Source organism: Theropithecus gelada, chromosome 9 (genome assembly GCF_003255815.1).
Source record: "Theropithecus gelada isolate Dixy chromosome 9, Tgel_1.0, whole genome shotgun sequence".
Classification (NCBI taxonomy): Eukaryota; Metazoa; Chordata; class Mammalia; order Primates; family Cercopithecidae; genus Theropithecus; species Theropithecus gelada.
This window is the reverse complement of record NC_037677.1, coordinates 44,147,443-44,166,156: the sequence shown is the minus strand read 5'-3', so window position 1 is coordinate 44,166,156 and position 18,714 is coordinate 44,147,443. Positions and strand designations below refer to the sequence as shown.

General features: G+C 43.0%; 1 protein-coding gene across 1 annotated transcript; it reads left to right on the top strand.

Moving 5' to 3' along the window:
• The first annotated feature begins 229 nt into the window (after positions 1-229).
• On the top strand, positions 230-18,386 carry C9H10orf53 (chromosome 9 C10orf53 homolog). Its single transcript, XM_025396808.1, has 3 exons — positions 230-397; positions 14,620-14,739; positions 15,408-18,386. The coding sequence occupies exons 1-3, from the start codon at positions 301-303 to the stop codon at positions 15,470-15,472; spliced, it is 282 nt and encodes a 93-aa protein (XP_025252593.1). The 5' UTR covers positions 230-300; the 3' UTR covers positions 15,473-18,386.
• Positions 18,387-18,714: the final 328 nt, after the last annotated feature.

Below are 18,714 nucleotides of genomic sequence, written 5' to 3'. Positions count from 1 at the left end.
ATGGTAAACTGATTCAACAAGACAACGCAGGGAAAGTGCTTAGCACGCTGCCTGACACGAACTTACTGTGCCTGGCTGCTGCTGTTATTTATCACTAACACTTGCCATAGCAGGTCAAACGCGCGCGTTTGCCGACCAGGCGCTGAGAGTCACGTGAGCAGCTTGGGGCGGGGAGGATCCCCTAGCGCCACTCCGGCCCCGCCCCGTGCGTAGCCACGCCCACCCGCCAGGGCCGGAAGAGAGGTTGCTTAGCAGCGTGTGTTTCGCCTTAACCTTGGCTGCAGCGGCCGAGGCCAGGCGATGCCCAAGAACGCAGTGGTCATCTTGCGGTATGGGCCCTACAGCGCGGCAGGCCTGCCGGTGGAGCACCACACCTTCCGCCTGCAGGGCCTGCAAGGTGGGCCTCCCCGCCCGCCGCGTTCGCCCCTGAGCGCCCCAGCCTCTGAGCATCCGTGCAGGTGGTGCCCCGTGCCTAGGCCTTCCTGCCTCAGACTCCGACGCAGCGCCACCTCTCCAGGAAATCTTCCGCAGGATGATGTAGCAACCTATGGCTTCTAGGGCTGGGCTAAAAGCGTGGGAACGCTCTTCTATCCAAAAGTGAGCTGTGGGCCCACCCAGTGCCCAGCAAATTACAGAAATTACCTCCCTAGAAAAAATTACATAACCCTGCTTTAAGAATTGGGAAACTGAAGATCAAGAATATTAAGTGACTTTAACAAGTCAAATGGCTGGGAAGTAGCATTGCTGGGATTCCATCTCTTAATCGTTCATGCAACAGACTTTTATTAAGCACCCAGTGTGTGTTGGACACCCTTCCAGGGACTGAGGACACACTGTTAAACAGTGATGAATGTCTTTGAAGTAATCTCCTTGTTAACTGCTAAATGACAGTTGTGCCTAAGCTCTAACTGAGGCTAGGGTGGTGCCATGGGAACTAACCATAGTGGGACCTGTGACTAGCTATAATGGGAGGGGAGAGGGAGAGGTCTGGAAAGGCTCATTTAAGTGGAGCATTAAATGAGCCCACATTTGAGCAGACCTTTAAAGAATGAGTAGAAACTAACCAGGTAAAGAGAGGAATGCCTCCCAGGCAGAGGAGACTAATAATGTAGGCAATGGCTGGAGGCATTCAACAAACGATGTATTAATATTTGTTAAACAGATGGGGGATGAGGCTGGAGTGGTAGTCAGGGGCCAGATGCTGCAGGGCCACAGACAAGTTTTAGGCAGGGATGAAGCTGTTACCACTCTGAGAACAGATTAGAGTGAGGCAAGAGTGGAAACAAGGAAAACAAGACTGTTGGGGGTGGTCCAGGGCTGAGATGAAAGTAGCTTGGACCATAAAGGAGACCATGGATCAAAGTGAAAGCAATGGTACTTCCTGAGAGGATGGATATGTGAGGTAAGGGTAAAAAGAATGTTATCCGGATCTAGTCAGCGTCTGGCTTGAAACAGTGCTGATGGATGGACGTACTGTCCACTAAAATCGAAGACACCAAAGATGGACCACAATTTGGAGGAATATGTGGAACAGTTCCAGAGGAACAGTCTATTTTGGACATACAGATAGTCCCCGACTTAGACTTTTTGACTTTAGGATGGGTTTACTGGGAGGTAACCCTATCGTAAGTCGAGGCAAATCTGAACTTACAGTGGTTCTACTTAATGATTTTTCCACTTTATGATGGGCTTATCCAGGTATTAAGCCCACTTTCCATTTACAGTGCGTTTATTGGGACCTAACCCCATCGTAAGTCAAGGAGCATCTGAATTAAGCTTCATGTGCTTTCAGTTACCTTGACAGAGGTGCTGAATCAGCTCTGTTGTTCTGGAGTTCAGAGAAAAAGTGATAGAAAGACGTGAGTCATTGACTTGGAGAGAACATATAGAATGAGATGACAGCCCAGGAATCAGCATTGATGAACTCCCATCATATGACCCAAACTAAGAATCTTCCAGGGAAAATACCCTGAAGTCGAAGGACACAAAAATTAGTTTTAGCTGAGCAATCAGGGAAAAGCCTCCTGGAGGAGATGGCATTTCAGTTTGAGTTTGAAGGATGGGTAGGATTTCAATCAGCAGAGGAAGTTGCTTTCTGTGAGAGAACAGTTGATAGAGAAATTTGTGTTGCAAATACTTCCATGTTTGTATTCATCTATTGGGACTGCCATAACAAAATACTATAGACTATGGGACTTAAACAATAGAAATACATTTTTTCAGTCTAAAGGCTAAAAGTCCCTGATCAAGGTCTGGCAAGGTTAGCTTCTGGTGAGGGCTCTGGGTGCTCTTCCTGGCTTGCTGACAGCCACCTTCTCTCTTGTCCTCACCTGATGGGATTTTTTAGGGAGAGCGAGGAGCAAGCTCTCTGGTGTCAGTTCTTATAAGAAGAAATACACTGATCCTATCAGATTAGGTCCTCACCTTTATAACCTCATTTAACCTTAATTACTTCTTTTAGGACCTATCTCCAAATACAGTCACATTGGGAGTTAGGGCTTCCATATATGAAGTTGGGGGAAGGGGGCAACAATTCAATTCATAGCAGTGTTGCATGGTGATGTTTAAAATGTTTTGAAGTTTTGGCTAAGAACACAGTCTAAATAAGTGACTTTTCTCTTCCTTCCCCTCTGATGAGCCACACCTACTCACCCTCACCTCATAATCCACCTTTAGTTTATGTTCACTTTCTCTAAAGATAACGTGGGTAAAATATGTATTTAAAATTTTGCCATTTTAACCATGTTAAGCATACAATTCAGTGACATTAATTATCTTTACAATGTTGTGGAACCATCACTGTTCTCTCTTTTTAAAATTTTTCGACACCCCAGACAGAAACTGTATTCATTAAGCAATAACACTCTGTCCCTCTGTGTCCCGAATGTATTCCTTCTGGTGGGTTCTTGGTCTTGCTGACTTCAAGAATGAAGCCACAGACCTCACGGTGACTGTTACAGCTCACAAAGTGGCGTGTCCAGAGTTGTTTGTTCCTCCCAGTGGGTTCATGGTCTGGCTGACTTCAGGAATGAAGTTGCAGACCCTGGCGGTGAGTGTTACAGCTCTTAGAGGTGGTGCAGACCCAAGGAGTGAGCAGCAGCAAGACTTATTATGAATAGCAAAAGAACAAAGCTTCCATAGCGTGGAAGGGGATGCGACCAGGTTGCTGCTGCTGGCTCGGGAGGCCAGCTTTTATTTCCTTATTTGGCCCCACTCATGTCCGGCTGATTGGTCCATTTTTACAGAATGCTGATTGGTGCTTTTACAATCCTCTAGCTAGACACAGAGCGCTGATTGGTGCATTTACAATCCTCTAGTTAGACAGAAAAGTTCTCCAAGTCCTTACCCAAACCAGAAGCCCAGCTGGTTTCACCTCTCACCTCCATCCCCAGCCCCTGGTAACCTGCAATCTACTTTGTAGTTTATTTCAGTTAGCATAATATTTAAAGGTTTATCTGTGCTACAGCATGTATTATAGTACTTTATTCCTTTTTGTGGCAGATATACCATATTTTGTTTATCCATTCATCTGTTGATAGACACTTGGGTTGTTTCCACCTTTCCGCTACTGTGAATAGTGCTGTTATGAACATTGGTAAACACATATCTGTTTGAATCCCTGTGTTTCAAGGGAGTGAAATTGCTGAGTCATATAGTAATTCCATATTTTACTTTTTGAGGAATGACCAAACTGTTTTCTGAAGCAGCTGCACCATTTTACATTCCCACTAGCAATGCACAAGGATTTCAATTTTCTTTGGTTTTAATTATAGCCATCCCAGTAGGTGTGAAATGGTAACTTGTGGTTTTCACTTAAATTTCCCTAATGATTGGGGTGATGTTGAACATCTTTTCATGTGCTTATTGACCATTTGTATGTCTTTGGAGAAATGTCTGTTCTTTGCCCATTTTTTAAATTCGGTTGCACTTTTTTTGTTACTGAGTTGGAAAATTTATTTAGATATTCTGAATATGAGACCCTTAATAGATAAATGATTTGCAAATATTTTCTCCCACTCTGTAAATTAGCTTTTCACTTTCTTGATAGTGTCCTTTGCTGCACAAAAGTTTTAATTTTAATGAAGTCCAATTTATCTGTTTTTTTCTTATGTTACCTGTGATATGTTGTTTAAGAAACCATGTCTGCTGGGTGCAGTGGCTCACACCTGTAAAACTTTGGGAGGCTGAGGCAGGTGGATCACTTGAACCCAGGAGTTCAGGACCAACCTGGTTTGAAGTTCAAAACCAGCCTTTTTTTGTAGAAACCAGCCATCTCTATAGAAAAGACAAAAATTAGGTGGGTGCGATGGCACGCAACTGTAGTCCCAGCTACTCAGTAGGCTGAGGTGGGAGGATCGCTTGAGCCCTGGAGGCCGAGGTTGCAGTGAATCAAGGTTGTGCCACTGCACTCCAGACTGGGTGACAGAGCAAGAGACTCTGTCTAAAAAAAAGAAAGAAACCATTGTCAAATCTAAGATTATGCAGATTTGCCCCTATGTTTTCTTCTAAGAGTTTTATAATTCCTAAATTTAGATCTTTGACCCATTTTGAGTTAATTTTTGTATATGGTGTAATGTAAGGGTCCAAATTCATTCAAAAGATATTCATGTGGATATCCATTATCCCAAGACCTTTTGTTAAAGAGACTGTTCTTTACCCATTGAATGGTCTTCGCATCCATGTCAAGCATCAACTATTCATTCATATCAGTCATTGTGAACATTTATTTCTAGGCTCTCAATTCTATTCCATTGCTCTATATGTCTATCCTTATGTCTGTATCACATGATTTTGATTACTGTAGCTTTCTAGTAAGTTTTGAAATCAGGAAATGTGTCTTCCAACTTAGTTTTTTCTCAAGATTGTTTTATCTATTTTAGGTACCTTGCAATTCCCTATGAATTTTAGGATGGGTTTTTCCATTTCTGCAAAAAACACCATTGGGAATGTGATAGGTATTGCATAGAATCTGTATAATCTTTTGGGTAGTATTGTTATTTTAACAATGTTAAGCCTTTTAGTCTATGCACACAGGATGCATTTTCATTTATTTAGATCTTCCTTAATTTCTTTTAGCAACTTTTATAGTTTTCAGTGTATAAGACTTGCACCTAATTGTTTGCATATATTCCTAAGTGTTTTGTTCTTTTAAATACTATTATAAATGGAATCGTTTTCTTTATCTCCGTTTCAGATCAATCATTGCTAGTGTGTAGAAATACAACTGCTTTTTGTGTGTTAATTTTGTTAATTTCTTCAACTTTGCCAATTTCATTTATTAGCACTAACAACTTTTTTTTTTAAGAACACTAGCAGTTTTGGGATATAAGATCATGCAATCTGCAAATAGAGGTAGTCTTCTTCCTTTCCAATTTAGATGACTTCTATTTCTTTTTCTTGCCTAATTTATCTTTCTGGTACTCCTAATACTATGTTAAATAGAAGTGACAAAGGTGGGGCGTCCTTGCCTTGTTCTTGATCTTAGGGGGAAAACGTTTAGTGAGCCTCCTTCAATCAGTTGAAGGCCTTAAGAGAACAAATGTTGATGTTTTTCAAACAACAAGGGACTCTCCCCAAGACTGCAACATAGAAACTCTACTTCTATCTGTAGTCTAGCCTGTGAACCAATTCCTCAAAATCTCTCTCTCTCTTTCTCTCTCTCTCTATAGATAGATAGATAGATAGACAGATAGATAGATTTATAATTAAAATTATATGAACAAAATGAGAATATCAATAAAGAGAAATTCTAAAAAGGAACCAAACAAGTCATATAGTTCATATAGTATGTTTATGTGTATATATATACACACACACACACACGCACACACACACAGATGGTCCCTGACTTACAATTGTTTGACTTACGATTTTTGACTATATGCTGATGCTTTCAGCTGTGTACATTAATGGTGAGTACCCATACAACCCCATTCTGTTTTTCACTTTCAGTGTAGTATTCAATAAGTTATGTAAAATGTTCAACATTTTATTGTAAAATAGACTTTGTATTGGATAATTTTGCCCAACTGTAGGCTAATGTAAGTGTTCTGAGCATGTTTAAAGTAGACTAGGCTAAGCTATGATGTTCAGTATGTTAGGTGCCCTAAATGCATTTTTAACTTACAATATTTTCAACTTACGATGAGTTCATCAAGACTTAAGTTCATTGTGAGTTAAGGAACATGTGTATATATGTATAATATATATATATTTGTGTATGTATATGTACACACACACACACACACAGTCACACACATATTTATTTTATTGGTTCTCTTTCTCTGGAGAATTCTGACCAATAGAACAGGTTCTTGTTTTTTCCTTTCTGCACTTTAAATATGTATCCCACTGCCTTCTGGCCTCCATGGCTTCTGGTGAGAAAGCTGATAATCTTACAGAGAATCTGTGTGTGATGAGTCATTTCTTTCTCACTGCTTTCAAGATTCTCTCTTTGTATTTTGACAATTTGTTTCTAATGTGTCTTAATATAATACTCTTCGAGTTTATTCTGCTTGGAGTTGGTTGAACTTCTTGGGAAGGTATTTTCATGCCTTTCATCAAATTTGGGGTGTTTTCAGCCATTATTTCTTCAGATATTCTTTCTGTCCCTTTATCTATTTCCTTTTCTCCTGGGACTTCCACTAGGTATATGTTGTTATACTTGAGGGCATCCCACAGGTCTCCAGGGCTGTTCATTTTTCTTCATTCTTTTTCCTTTCTACTCCTCAGACTGAGTAGTCTCAATTGCCCTGTCTTCAAATTTGCTGATTTCGTCTGCTTACTCAAATCTGCTGTTGAATCCGTGTAGTACATTTTTCATTTTAGTTATTATACTTTTCAACTCCAGGACTTGTTTGATTCCTTTTTAGAATTTCTCTTTATTGATATTCTCAGTTTGTTCATACATCATTTTTCTAATTTCTTTTAGTTCTTTGTCTCTGGCTTCCTTTGGCTCTTTGAGCATATTTAATATAGTTGATTTAATGTAAGTCCAATGCCTGGGCTTCCTCAGGAACAGTTTCTGTTAATTAATTTTTTCCTTTGCATGGCCCATACTTTCCTAATTTTTTGTATGCTTTGTGATTCCTTTTGTTGAAAACTGGACATTCAAATATTATAATGTATAATTTCTGGAAATCAGATTCCCCTCCTTCCCCAGAGCTTGCCATTCCTAACTGTTGAAGGCTTAGCTTGTGGTCAGTCAGTGTTTTGACTAAAGGTTTCTTGAATGCAAGGAGCTTTAAAATCAAACAAACAAAAACCCTCTCCCATTATTTGTGTATTTGCTCCATTTTGAGACACTCCTATAAAACTTGGCCAGGCTGTTTACAATTTTGCCTCAGCCTTTACTTCCTGCTTTCATGAACCTGTAGATCAGCTAGTGATGAAATTGCAGGATCTTCATGGTCTTTTTTGAGCGTGCATCCTGATCTGAGCCTGTACTGACTTTCTAAATTCCCCAGTATACATGGGTGCTTTTGAATGCCCTAATTTTTCAAAGAAACTCTGTCTAGATTTTCTCTTAGGCTTTATGAGATCTGTTGTGTGTCTCAACTGTAATCTTTTACCCAGGCAGCTGCAGGTTTTTCATTTGCCTTACAATGTTTGTGAGCACTGCCCACAGTTTTTCCACCCTGTGTGAATTCCAAGTTAGGCAAACAAACACAAGTGCCTTGATTCAGTTCTTCAGGAAGCCCACAGATGGCTTAGAACAGACAAACACAGTAATCTATAAATAAGGTCCACTCTGCTCCCTCTGGAATCAAGAACCAGAGTCCCATACTGGGAACACAGGCTGCTATCTTCAAGACTGCCACCAGGTCAGGGAAGAGGTGCGGCAAGGGCAGGCAAATATGCCACAAAGCTTTCCTACCATTTTAAAGCTACCTTTTCTTTGATTCAGTATTCACTTGGTTGCTATAGACCTTTGACCATTTTCTAGAGTTTTGACAATGTTGGTTCTGACCATTTCTGGGTTTGTTTGTTTGTTTTTGTGTATCTGCAGAGGAATGGGAATTTGGAGCTGTCTGCTCCGCTGTTTTGTGGAAGTTTTATGTTCCTTGCTCCTGCCACAACCAGGATGATTGTAGGAGTTCCATTAGATCATTTATATACCAAAATTTTTATTAAAGCAGAATGCATAAGTGAACGTTTTGTTATAATATACAACTTAACAGTATTGGGGGAAACTCCCCATCTAGTTTGTCCACAAATCCTGTCAACTTTACTTGTCACCTCTCCCTGGTCACTTATCTCCTGCCTACATTCTTGGCACTTCTGGCAGAGAGATGGCATGAGCAGAGGATAAGCACAGGGACTCTGAAGTCAACACCTACAGTTTGAACTGGGCTCCACCATTTAGTAGCTTTGTAGTCAAGGTGAAAATCAAGTGGTTTTACCTTTATGAGCCTCAGTTTCCTTGTTTGTAAAAGAGGAATGTGAATCCCTGCGTCACCGATGTGAGATTCTGATGAGCAAGTGCATGTAAAGTAATGAACTCCATGACTGCACACAGTAAGGGCTCTGCAAGAATTAATTCTTATTGTTCCTGAGGAAGGTTCATTGAGAAGGGGGGATGCAGGCAGCCTGGGCACTTCTGGGGAGCAGCAGGCTATTGGGTCTGGTTGGAGGAGGATGTGCAACAAGGGAGTACAGCCTGTCTCATCCTTGGCAACAGGAAGCCAGCGAAGGTTCTTGAGCTAAAGGATGATGAAATCAGGGATGTACCTTAAGAGTCCAATTTTGGAAGAAGAAATTTAAGAAGGAGAAGTGGCAGGGTGTGGGGTGGAATGAGCTATTAAGAAATATTAAGCCAGTGGCTAGAAATTACGTTCTGGAGTTTGGAAGAAAGAGGAAGGCAGGAGATTTGAGTCAAGAGTAGCTATGACTTTAAATGACATCTATATGCTGATGAACTTCCAAATTTATGTCTTTAATCAGGACCTGTCGTTGCCACTGGCATGTTGAGTGGGCATCTCAGACTTAGTATGCCCCAAATTTCCAACTAGACTCCTAGCACTCACCCCCACCAGCAGCTCTGCCCACTTCCCCTCTTCACTGCTCACAGCAGCTCCATCTTGCAGTTACTCAGGCCTGACACCCTGCAGGCACCTCTCACTCCTCTCTTTCCCTCACACTCCCTGTTTAGTCTGTCAACACAATTTGTCAGCTTTGCCCTCGAAGTACACCCAGAATTAATCCCTCTTAGGCCTCCTGACTACCCCCTCTGCATTTTTTGTCCACTCGCCATCATCTCCTGCCTGGATTACTGCCACGGCCTCCTGACTCCGTTCCCTGCGACCCTCATCTGCTTGCAGTCTGTTCTCAGCACCACAGCCAGCTGATACTGGTAAACCTGAATCACAGCACGGCCTTTACCCCTGAGAACATTCCAGGGGCCCCCAGCTCACTCAGGGGGGAAGCCAAAGGCTCACATGGCCCCCTAGGCTTCTCATGGCCCTCCAGGCTCCTTATGGCCCCCCAGGCTCCTTATAGCCCCTCTGATCTCACCCCCTCCTGCTTCTGCCTATCCTCTCCCTGGCCCACTGCTGCAGCCACAGCCACCTCCTGCAGTCCTTCAGTGCTCCTAGCCAGCACCCACCTTGGGGCTTCACAGCCACTCTGCCTGGAATGCTCTTTCCCACGTGGTTTTCAGCTTCATTCTCTCAGTCTCAAGATATTCCTCAAAAGTCACTTTCATGGGCAGGCCTTCCTTGGACATCCCACCAAAAACGTCAACACTTCACTCTGCCTCCCTCTTCCTGCTCTCCCTTCCCTCCTTATTTCTTCTTCGTGCTCGTGATTACCTACCTCAGCATGCACTCACCTGTATACCTTGTTACCCTTCTCCCCCACTTGGAGGCATGCTTTGAGGAGGGAAGGGGCAGGGGTTCTTGTCTGGTTCTGTTCTCTGCTGGGTCCCAGCCCAGAGCTGTGCCTGGCATATTGTAAGAATAAACCTTAGTTAAGAAAATCAACCTGCATAAAGCCGAATGCTAGAGCCACAGGAGGCGAGACTGCAGAGGAAGCAAGGAAAGACGGGACTGGAGGGAGACAGCCCCCCTGAGGACAAGGTGTGTTAAGAGGAGCAGTCTGTGGAGGAGCAGGCGCAGACTGAGGAGAGAACTGGAGGCATAAGGGAGCAGGTGATGGCATTTCGAGAAGAAAATGACCAGTGGGCTCCAAACTATTGAGCAGAGGTGATTTCTAGGGAGAGAAGAATTCATGGCTGATTAAAGACTGAGAAAAAGAGTATTTTCCTAATTTACCCTCAGCAGGAGAGTAAATTGAACTGTCATCCTAGAGGACAACTTGTCAGTGTCTGTTAAAATGTGATCATATACTGTAGAATCCAGCTGTTCCATTTCTCAGTATCTTCCTTATAAAAGAAAAAACAAACCTCACGCACGCACAAGGATGCATGCTGTGAATCTTTTCTACAACATTCTCAGTGATAGCGAAAAATTGGAAACAACCAGAAAAAGGAATGACTAAATAAATTGTAGTGCATACATCATGTAAAATGCTACACAGCACTGAAGAAGAACGCAGCCGCTCCATGTGTGTGACAGGACTGGGGCACACGATGCAGTGCGAAGGGAACAAAGCGTGGTCTTGAATGCCGTGGTCTTACTGCCACTGAAAAAGACAGAGGGAGAGAAGAATTAGGGGTGATTTTTAAAATGTTGTCCTTTTCTATAATTTTAAAGTTTAAAAAAAAAAAAAAAACTATGAATCTGCATTACATTGATAACTTGATTTTTTAAATTTAGAGTTCAAAAAACATATTTGTTTTTACCATCAAAAGTACTTTAAAGAACCAAGAAAGGAGGTGGGTCCGAGAGGGGTGGGGAGCTCTGGGAAGCCATTGAATTGCGATGGTTTCCTGACCTCTGAGAGGGCAGGCTGTGGACCTGGTGAGCTGAAGGCTTCCCTGCAGGAGGTGGGCGGGTAGAAACACAGCAAAAAGGAAGGCAGCAGGCGCAGGCGGCACTTCCCACAGTAGGGGAGGGGAAGAGTATTTGGAGAAGAGCAAGAGAAGCATTTTTATGGCTGAAGGAGACTTGAGCGTTGCAAGGTATCAGTAGGTGGTTGATTTGTAAAGTCAGTTCTGTATATCGATGAATGATAAGTCATATAATACCGGCAGCCAACAAGGGCCAGGGTGTTCACCGCAGCGAAGCAGGGAGCATCTGCACCCCCCACAACTGTAGACCCAGCAGGCAGAGAGTGGTACCTTTGCAGGCCCTCCTCTGTAAAATCTGCATCTGAATTCTGTGTTTCTTTTAAAATTACAGCTCTTTATCATTTCCCGAAGCCCTGCTGGCTTTAGAAATAGGCCTGATCTTTTCTGAACTTACCATGCCTTTAGCAATCTGAAAATTTTTGTTCTCTCTTTATTATCCATGAATTATAATAACTCAGCAAAATGTTTCCACTATGACCTCAATGCTGGTGAAGCTAAACTAATGCTTAACAAAAAGTTCTAAGTAATTTCCCTGGCCACGCTTGCCCCTTGCATGCTGTACTTAAGTTTGCCAAATGACCCACTCAAAGGGCTTGGAAGGAATTGAAACCAATCCAGAAAATAGAATCCACCCTACGTAGCTGAGACACCCTGTGTGCCATTCTTCTGTGCTAGCTATGCATCGGTGGCCCTCGCTCGTGGGCGTGAGTATGCCTCTGTGCTGAGTAGAGGAGGGAGAGAGGTCTGTTTACCTTTACTTCCTGACCAGTGGCATTTAAATCATTCGCAGATGGTGAGCAATTCCACCAGCACCGGCAAGAAGGGAGCCTTTTCCATGTCCCTTTCGTTTATTTAGATCCCCCTTGAAGAATGAGGTGCCACTTCAAAGAGGCAGGCGGGCTGCAGATGGCCTTATAGCTTCTGGTTGATTTATGCTGGAGTTTACCCACTGCCTTTGCACAGGCTTTGTTTCAGGGAGTATATTTATCTGACCTTTCTTTGACTAGACAACCCCACAGCAGCTCATGGGAGGAAATGGGTGCTCCATTTAGAGAGGTGGCATTTGGATGAGCTGCAGGAATTCCGGGGTGTCTACTGTTTGATCCCTTAAGCCTGCACTGGCCACCTTAGAGCCAGCTCAACACCTCCCAGAGTGATGGGAAGGGAGTGTCCTGGGGCTGAATATTCAATGTAGACTCTGAGGCAGCTTGTCACTTTAGCAAGAATCAGACTTAGGTCACTCTGTGGGTCAAAAAGTGTCATGGGCAGTGCCCAGGGCCATTCTATGTTTGCTTCTTCAGTGAGCCTGTATTAAAACCAGGCACTTGGAGAGAATTCTGGTCAGTGAGGAAGACACGTGCCCTTTAAGACCATGAGAGCCTGTACTTTGCGCCCCTGTAGAGGGCAGAGTGATGAGTGGTGTGTCTCTTAAGAGGGTTTCTTCCTGTTGGACTTAATTTGCCCGAAGATGAGGTGGACCCCCACTATTCAGCACCCCTCAACTCTATAGGGTGAGTGATTCGGTGGATCAAATACTGTTTCTTAGCTACACCATGCCGTGTAAGTGCCACTGTCCTCTTAAAACGAACTCCAAGCTCAGATGTCACATGAGGCTCAGTCAGCAGGCCCTGCAGGAGGGCCAGGGGCAGGTTACAGCGTGCTTGCCTCCTGGGGCCTCCTCCCATAGGGCTGCTCCTCGCTCACAGTCCATGCACCCTCACTTCTCCAGGCCTTAGAGAGTTAGCACTGGATTTTAACCGCAGAGTGGCAGCATCTTGCCTCACAGGTGGGGGTGGAGGGCTGGTATAAGGTGGGAATGGAGAAGCTGTTTTGCTCCTGATTTCTTCCTGTCAAATTGAAGTTTGTCGTCAGACAAATGCAGCTCCAGGAGTGTCGTCAGACAAATGCAGCTCCCCCGTCCTGAGGGGTTGCTGCTGAGGGAGCGTGGGATCCCAGAAATCTCTGCACATGGACTGCCTTTATGTCTCCCTAGATGATCAGCTGCCTTTCCACATGAGCTGGACCACTTCATTTAAACAAGTCATGGGTCCAAGCTGAGTGTCTTCTTCAAAGACGTTTAAGAACAAAACACTTAAACAGGATACAATAAATATGCCAACGAAAAAGATGCAACCATTTTTTAGAGACACATTAGCTGACGCGGGTCAATTAGGGCCACCTCTGGGTACCCAGGGAGTGCTGTCTTGTTAATGGAGATCCTTGCTGAGTCTTTTTCTGAAGTTCCTTTCCAGAAGTGAAATTAAAATTGCAGAATTAAAATGTTCACAGTTGGGGCTGGATGTTCTTGAACTGATTGAAAGATGAAGAAGTGGACACACCAACATTTTGAAACAGCAATTGTCTTTGTAATTAAGTGCAATTAGCTGACATAACTGTTTGCTTTACTCCGTGTAAAACTGATTGAAATGGCAAGACTTTAAAGAGTATGCCCCCGTCTGTTTTCTCTTTCCATCCTAACCAAAATTCTCACCAACATATGAAGACCAACAAAGGTAATGATCGGCACACTCACTCTAATATTGATGTTATAGGATAAATATATCCAGGAAACTGGAGAGAAATACATTGGAAAAAATAGAGCTCTAGGCTGTCTAAGGTACATCATTTCATCTAAGCCACACACCTTTGCATTTCCACAATAAAAAGATTAAATCCAACAATTATTCCATGACTGATCTCTGGGGAAGGAGCCATTGAATGTAAGTGATAACCAAAATGCAGATTCCAAAGGTAAGAATAAAAGTTACTTCATTAGCTTTTCTAAAAAACTTTTTTTTTGGATTATTATAGGCAATCTGGAAAATGCTGAAAGAATAAAGAGAAAAAAATTTTCCATAATCTCACCACAGACAGATATTCAATGGGTATTTTCTTCATCCTTACATACATATTTGAATTCATATTGACTATATATTTTAAACATGTATTATACATATTTGTATCCTAAGTTTTTGCTTATATTGCAAGTATTTTTCTTGCCATTAAAAAAGTTCATAAACATTTTTATAAATGTCCAAATGGATGTTCCACCATTTATTTGGCCATCCTCTCATTATTGGATATATAAGTTATTCACAGTATTTTGCTATCATAATAATAGAGAAAAGACATCTTGTTGCAAAAATCTGCCTGTATTGTTTTATTTTTTTCTTTGGGAAGCTTTCTTTTAAGTGTAATTTCCTGGACTAAAGGTTAGAATCATTTTTTGAGGCTTTTGGTAGGTACTGCCAGATTGCCCTCCAAAAGGTGCTCAATGTGTACTTCCATCAGCAGGATAAGAAGTTGCCTGTTCCCCCGAGTCTTCTCCAGCACTGAGTGTGGTCTCTATGAGATTGAGCCTCTGGAAAGCCCAATAGCCCTTTACTAGAGAAAGCTCATTGTTTAACAGATCACTTTGGTGTGGGACAAATAGCAACTGAAACCTGAATTACTCAGGCCTCTGGCTGTGCTTCCCAGCAAAGGTGAGGGCACCTGGGACCAGCACCCAGAAAGTGGCTACCAGGGCAGTTCAGTGATACCCATGAGCAGCTAGATGACAGACAAACTACTGTCATCATGAAGACTGCTACCAATCAGGTTAGTTTGAAGTCTGACTCCATGTCACTCACCTCCTTTTCTGTCCTTCCCAGCTGTGTTGGCCAGAGATGGACACGAGGTAATCCTAGAGAAGATAGAAGACTGGAATGTGGTGGAACTCATGGTGAATGAAGAAGTCGTCTTCCACTGCAACATTAAGGACTTGGAGTTCGGTAAGCCCTTTGGCGACATTTCCAGCCAGGATTTTGCCGCCTCTGAGGAGTCCCTCAATTTCTAGTTGAAATGATCAGTATGTCATGCCTGAATTCAAATTGGGTTTCTTTCTGAGGCTGAAACTTCTACTGAAAGCCCTGTGCTTTCAGTGGCACACACAGGAGAACATCCAAAACCACACAGTAAAGTGTGTGATGCTTTGAGTCTTCCCAAACATTGGAAACAGCAGAGGAAGGAAAATGAAGTGAAGCCCTGGACTTCAAGGGATGTGATGGAATTAAGGGATAACAGTTTTTTTTGTACTTTAATAATATACATTCTATTATTATTTGCTTTTGAAGCTGCTTTTGTTTCACTTGTTTATTCTATCCTGACTTGCTAAGATAATTTGAGTTGATATGCCAGCAGTGCATGACACTATCAGCAACATTCACGTGATGTCTTTGTCCTGGAGAGCTTCTGGCCTGGCAGGCTGGCACCGTGCATGCCTCTCTGTGCTCAGAAGTTAAAGCTTTGCAATCCACTAACACTGTATTAAAAACTAGTTAACATTTTACCAGCCCGTGGCCTTTGAAAATGCACTCTGAGTGGAAGCCATAGGTATGTCTGATATGATAACAAATTGTATATAAAGCTGACCAAAAGACAATTATATCTATTTCCCTAGGAGGCGATGGTAAACTAGACCCACTGTGTGAAAAGGCCAGGATAGCCGTGCTGAACTCCTACTGATCTCCTCGTGGAACAGGCATCTCAAGCAGCTGCCCCAGCCATTCTATGATACAGGGAGAAGTGGCTGTGCTGCAGTGTGGACATTGGGCTCTACTAGTCAGGCAGGGCAACTCGGGCCTGATCTCCAGCTTACACAGCCTCAGGAATCTCACCCGGCTGCACAGGAGCTCACAGAAATAATAAAAACCACATCATTTGTAACATCTCTCAATCCCAACCCATAGGGAGAGCCCTCCAATATCAGGTACACATTGAGCTGAAGGAAACAATAAAATGCAATCAAATAACAAGGTGCCATTCCTGACTAATAACACATAGTTGCCAGAAGCATCTGAGATTCCATTGTTTAGTACTCAAATTGCTCAGAACAGGTAAAATTAAAGAGAGGTTGGGGGAAGGGTGGGAATAAAGGCTTTTGAAAGTCTGAACCAAAAGCAAATGTTAATATTTGGAAACCTTGTTATTCCTACAGATTTATTTCGACTCCTGAGGGAATAAATATTTTAAATTGCTGATATAAAATTAGCTGAAATAAATCTTCAGTTACTCTCATCTAAAACAAGAAAATGATCTGCCTTCTTTTGCATTAAGATTGTCTAAGGAGGGCACGAAAGAGTCCTTGGCAGAATGTGAGATGGTTCCCTGGTCCCTCTGGAGTAGAACACCGCCCCACAGAGTTAAAGAGGGTTTCCGCTATGTTCAGTGTGAAAATCAGTCTTGTCAAAATGATATTTTTACTTTTCAGTCTTACGCACCAATGTGTGGTATACATTCTTAACTATACAGTAACAGAGAGGGGGAAATGCAGATACTGATTGAAAGATGTCAAATGGGAGGTCATGGTAAGAAAGCCTCACACCTATGAGAGAAAATCAGATTCCCTAACAGAAGACTCTGGACCCAGGGCACCTGTGCTGAAGGAGCAGGGCCTTCAGGATCCCTCAGAGAGCTGCAGCCTTGCCCCTCCGAGAGCAGTCCTAACCATTGCCCCAGGCAACCTCAAACCCTCCTGCACCCCAGAACTTCAAAGGCCACCGGGGACCATAAAACTGCTTTCACATGTTCTTTCTCACACAGGACAAAGTAGGGGATATAATTTTTAAAACCCCAGCCCAAGCTTCACTTGGCAGCGTTGATTCAGGGATTGTGAATCACTTAGAACTCTATGGAACTATTTAAGCATCTCCTTACTGAGAAACTGGGGCTCAAAAAAGATTGTTCCTCCCAGTGTCTGGTGCCGGTTTTCACATACCTTTTGTAACCCTAGATTTAGTCCCTTTTTGTCAAAGACCAGTTTAAGTTACTATAGATGTAGCATTCAATCTTTGTTTCAATATAACATTTTGCTACAAGAGAAATCCATTCTCATTAAAGAAAAATGGAAAAATACAGGTAAAAATAAAGTACAACTTTAGTAACATTTTTATCTATTTCATTTTGGGTTTCTTCTGTTTATGTCTAAATATTCATAAAGAGATAGACATGTAGAAATCAACTTCATCCATTTGAGATTTGTGCACAATTTTGTAAGTTTTTAAAATTTTTTCAACTTTTAGATATAAGGGGTACATGGGCAGGTATGTTGAATCTTTTCTTAAATGTAACATTTTACATAGAGCCTCTTCCCACGTGATTTGTTGATTGAGCATTTTGTCTTGAATCAGGAAATCTCTCCCTTGAGCAGTGATTTCTACTTTCATGGCCAAAACTTTTTCAATGCTGAGAACTGAAATTGCTAGCTTCCCCTGTCTGCATTTGGAGTGGGAACTTCATCTTCAAAGGCTGTGGAATCCTGTCTCCTCTAGCCCTGCAACCCCAGCATTAAACTGGTACCAAGTGCTTCCCTCGGCAGCCCCATGCCCTCCTCCAGCATCCCCCTCAACACCCCAGGTTGTATTTGTGCCTTCAGGGTAGCACCACAAGCGAAGAGGACCTGCCCTTTTTCGCTTCATGACCAGAGCTGAAGGGCAGGTAAGGCGAGTTAGTACACGGATTCTAAGAAAAACCGGAGAAGCTTCTGGGAGATGCCTGTGCCCAGAGCCCTGTGTTTCAGTTCGGATTAGAGGCAAATGATGCCTGAATCAGCATTGCTGGGAAAAATCACTGAGGTTTCCTCTGAGCCGTGGGATTGGGGAGTGTGGGGGACAGGTGAGGTAGAGGGAGGAGATTATAGGGTTATTCTGCCTTCTGTATTGTTAATGTTTTTAGTGGTGGAATTGATTTTTACTTCGTATGTAAGTGTGTGTTAGGGTTTTTGTTAGTTTTTTCAAACAAAAACTTAAAATAAAATCAAGGCCGGACACTGTGGCTTTTGCCTATAATCCCAGCACTTTGGGAATCCAAGGTGGGTGGATTTGCTTGAACACAGGAGTTCGAGACCAGCCTGGCCAACATGGTGAAGCCTCATCTCTACAAAAAATACAAAAATTAGCCAGGCTTGGTGGCATGCGTCTGTAGTCCCAGCTACCCGAGGGGCTGAGGCAGGAGGATCACCTGAGCCCAGGAGCTAGAGGCTGCAGCGAGGCTAGATCACACCACTGCACTCCAGCCTGGGTGACAAAGTGAGACCGTGTCTCAGAAAATAAAGATTTTGACATAGAAGCCACCTGTCTATGTGGCCTTATCCTCCTCTGTCACTGATTAAGAAGAACTTTCTCTTTGGAAATGTCTGAAGAATGTACTGTCATCCTCCTCCTTCGCCTCCCTCTCTCTTGAGCACGCACCTCCCGTCCCAGAAGCAGGAGACCCAGCTTGCTCCCCATCAAAGGCAAAAGTGCCCTGTGCTTCAACGTTCTAGGCATTGGGGGCCTTCATGCTTTTAAAATACCACTGATTAAATCACATTTTAAGTTTTATAATATGCCAAGTCAATGTCATTATTATTAACATGTAAAGAAAGTGTCTTTTAGAATAAAGTTAGAAGCATAGCTGTGTCTTAATTATTTATTTTTGTTTTTGAGACAGAGTCTTGCTCTGTCACCGAGGCTGGAGTGCAGTGGCGTGACCATGGTTCACTGCAACCTCTGCCTCCTGGGTTCAAACGATCCTCCTGCCTCAGCCTCCTGAATAGCTGGGGTTACAGGCACTTGCCACCAAGCCCAGCTAATTTTTATATTTTTAGTAGAGATGGGGTTTCTCCATGTTGGCCAGGCTGGTCTCCTGACCTCAAGTGATCCGCCCACCTCGGCCTCCCAAAGTGCTGGGATTACAGGCATGAGCCACACTGAGCCTGGCCCTAAACT

Coding starts and splice junctions, on each gene's coding strand:
- C9H10orf53 (XM_025396808.1), top strand. CDS start 301: ATGCCCAAGAACGCAGTGGTCATCTTGCGGTATGGGCCCTACAGCGCG. Junction 398..14,619: donor CCGCCTGCAGGGCCTGCAAG/GTGGGCCTCCCC, acceptor TGTCCTTCCCAG/CTGTGTTGGCCAGAGATGGA. Junction 14,740..15,407: donor CATTAAGGACTTGGAGTTCG/GTAAGCCCTTTG, acceptor CTATTTCCCTAG/GAGGCGATGGTAAACTAGAC.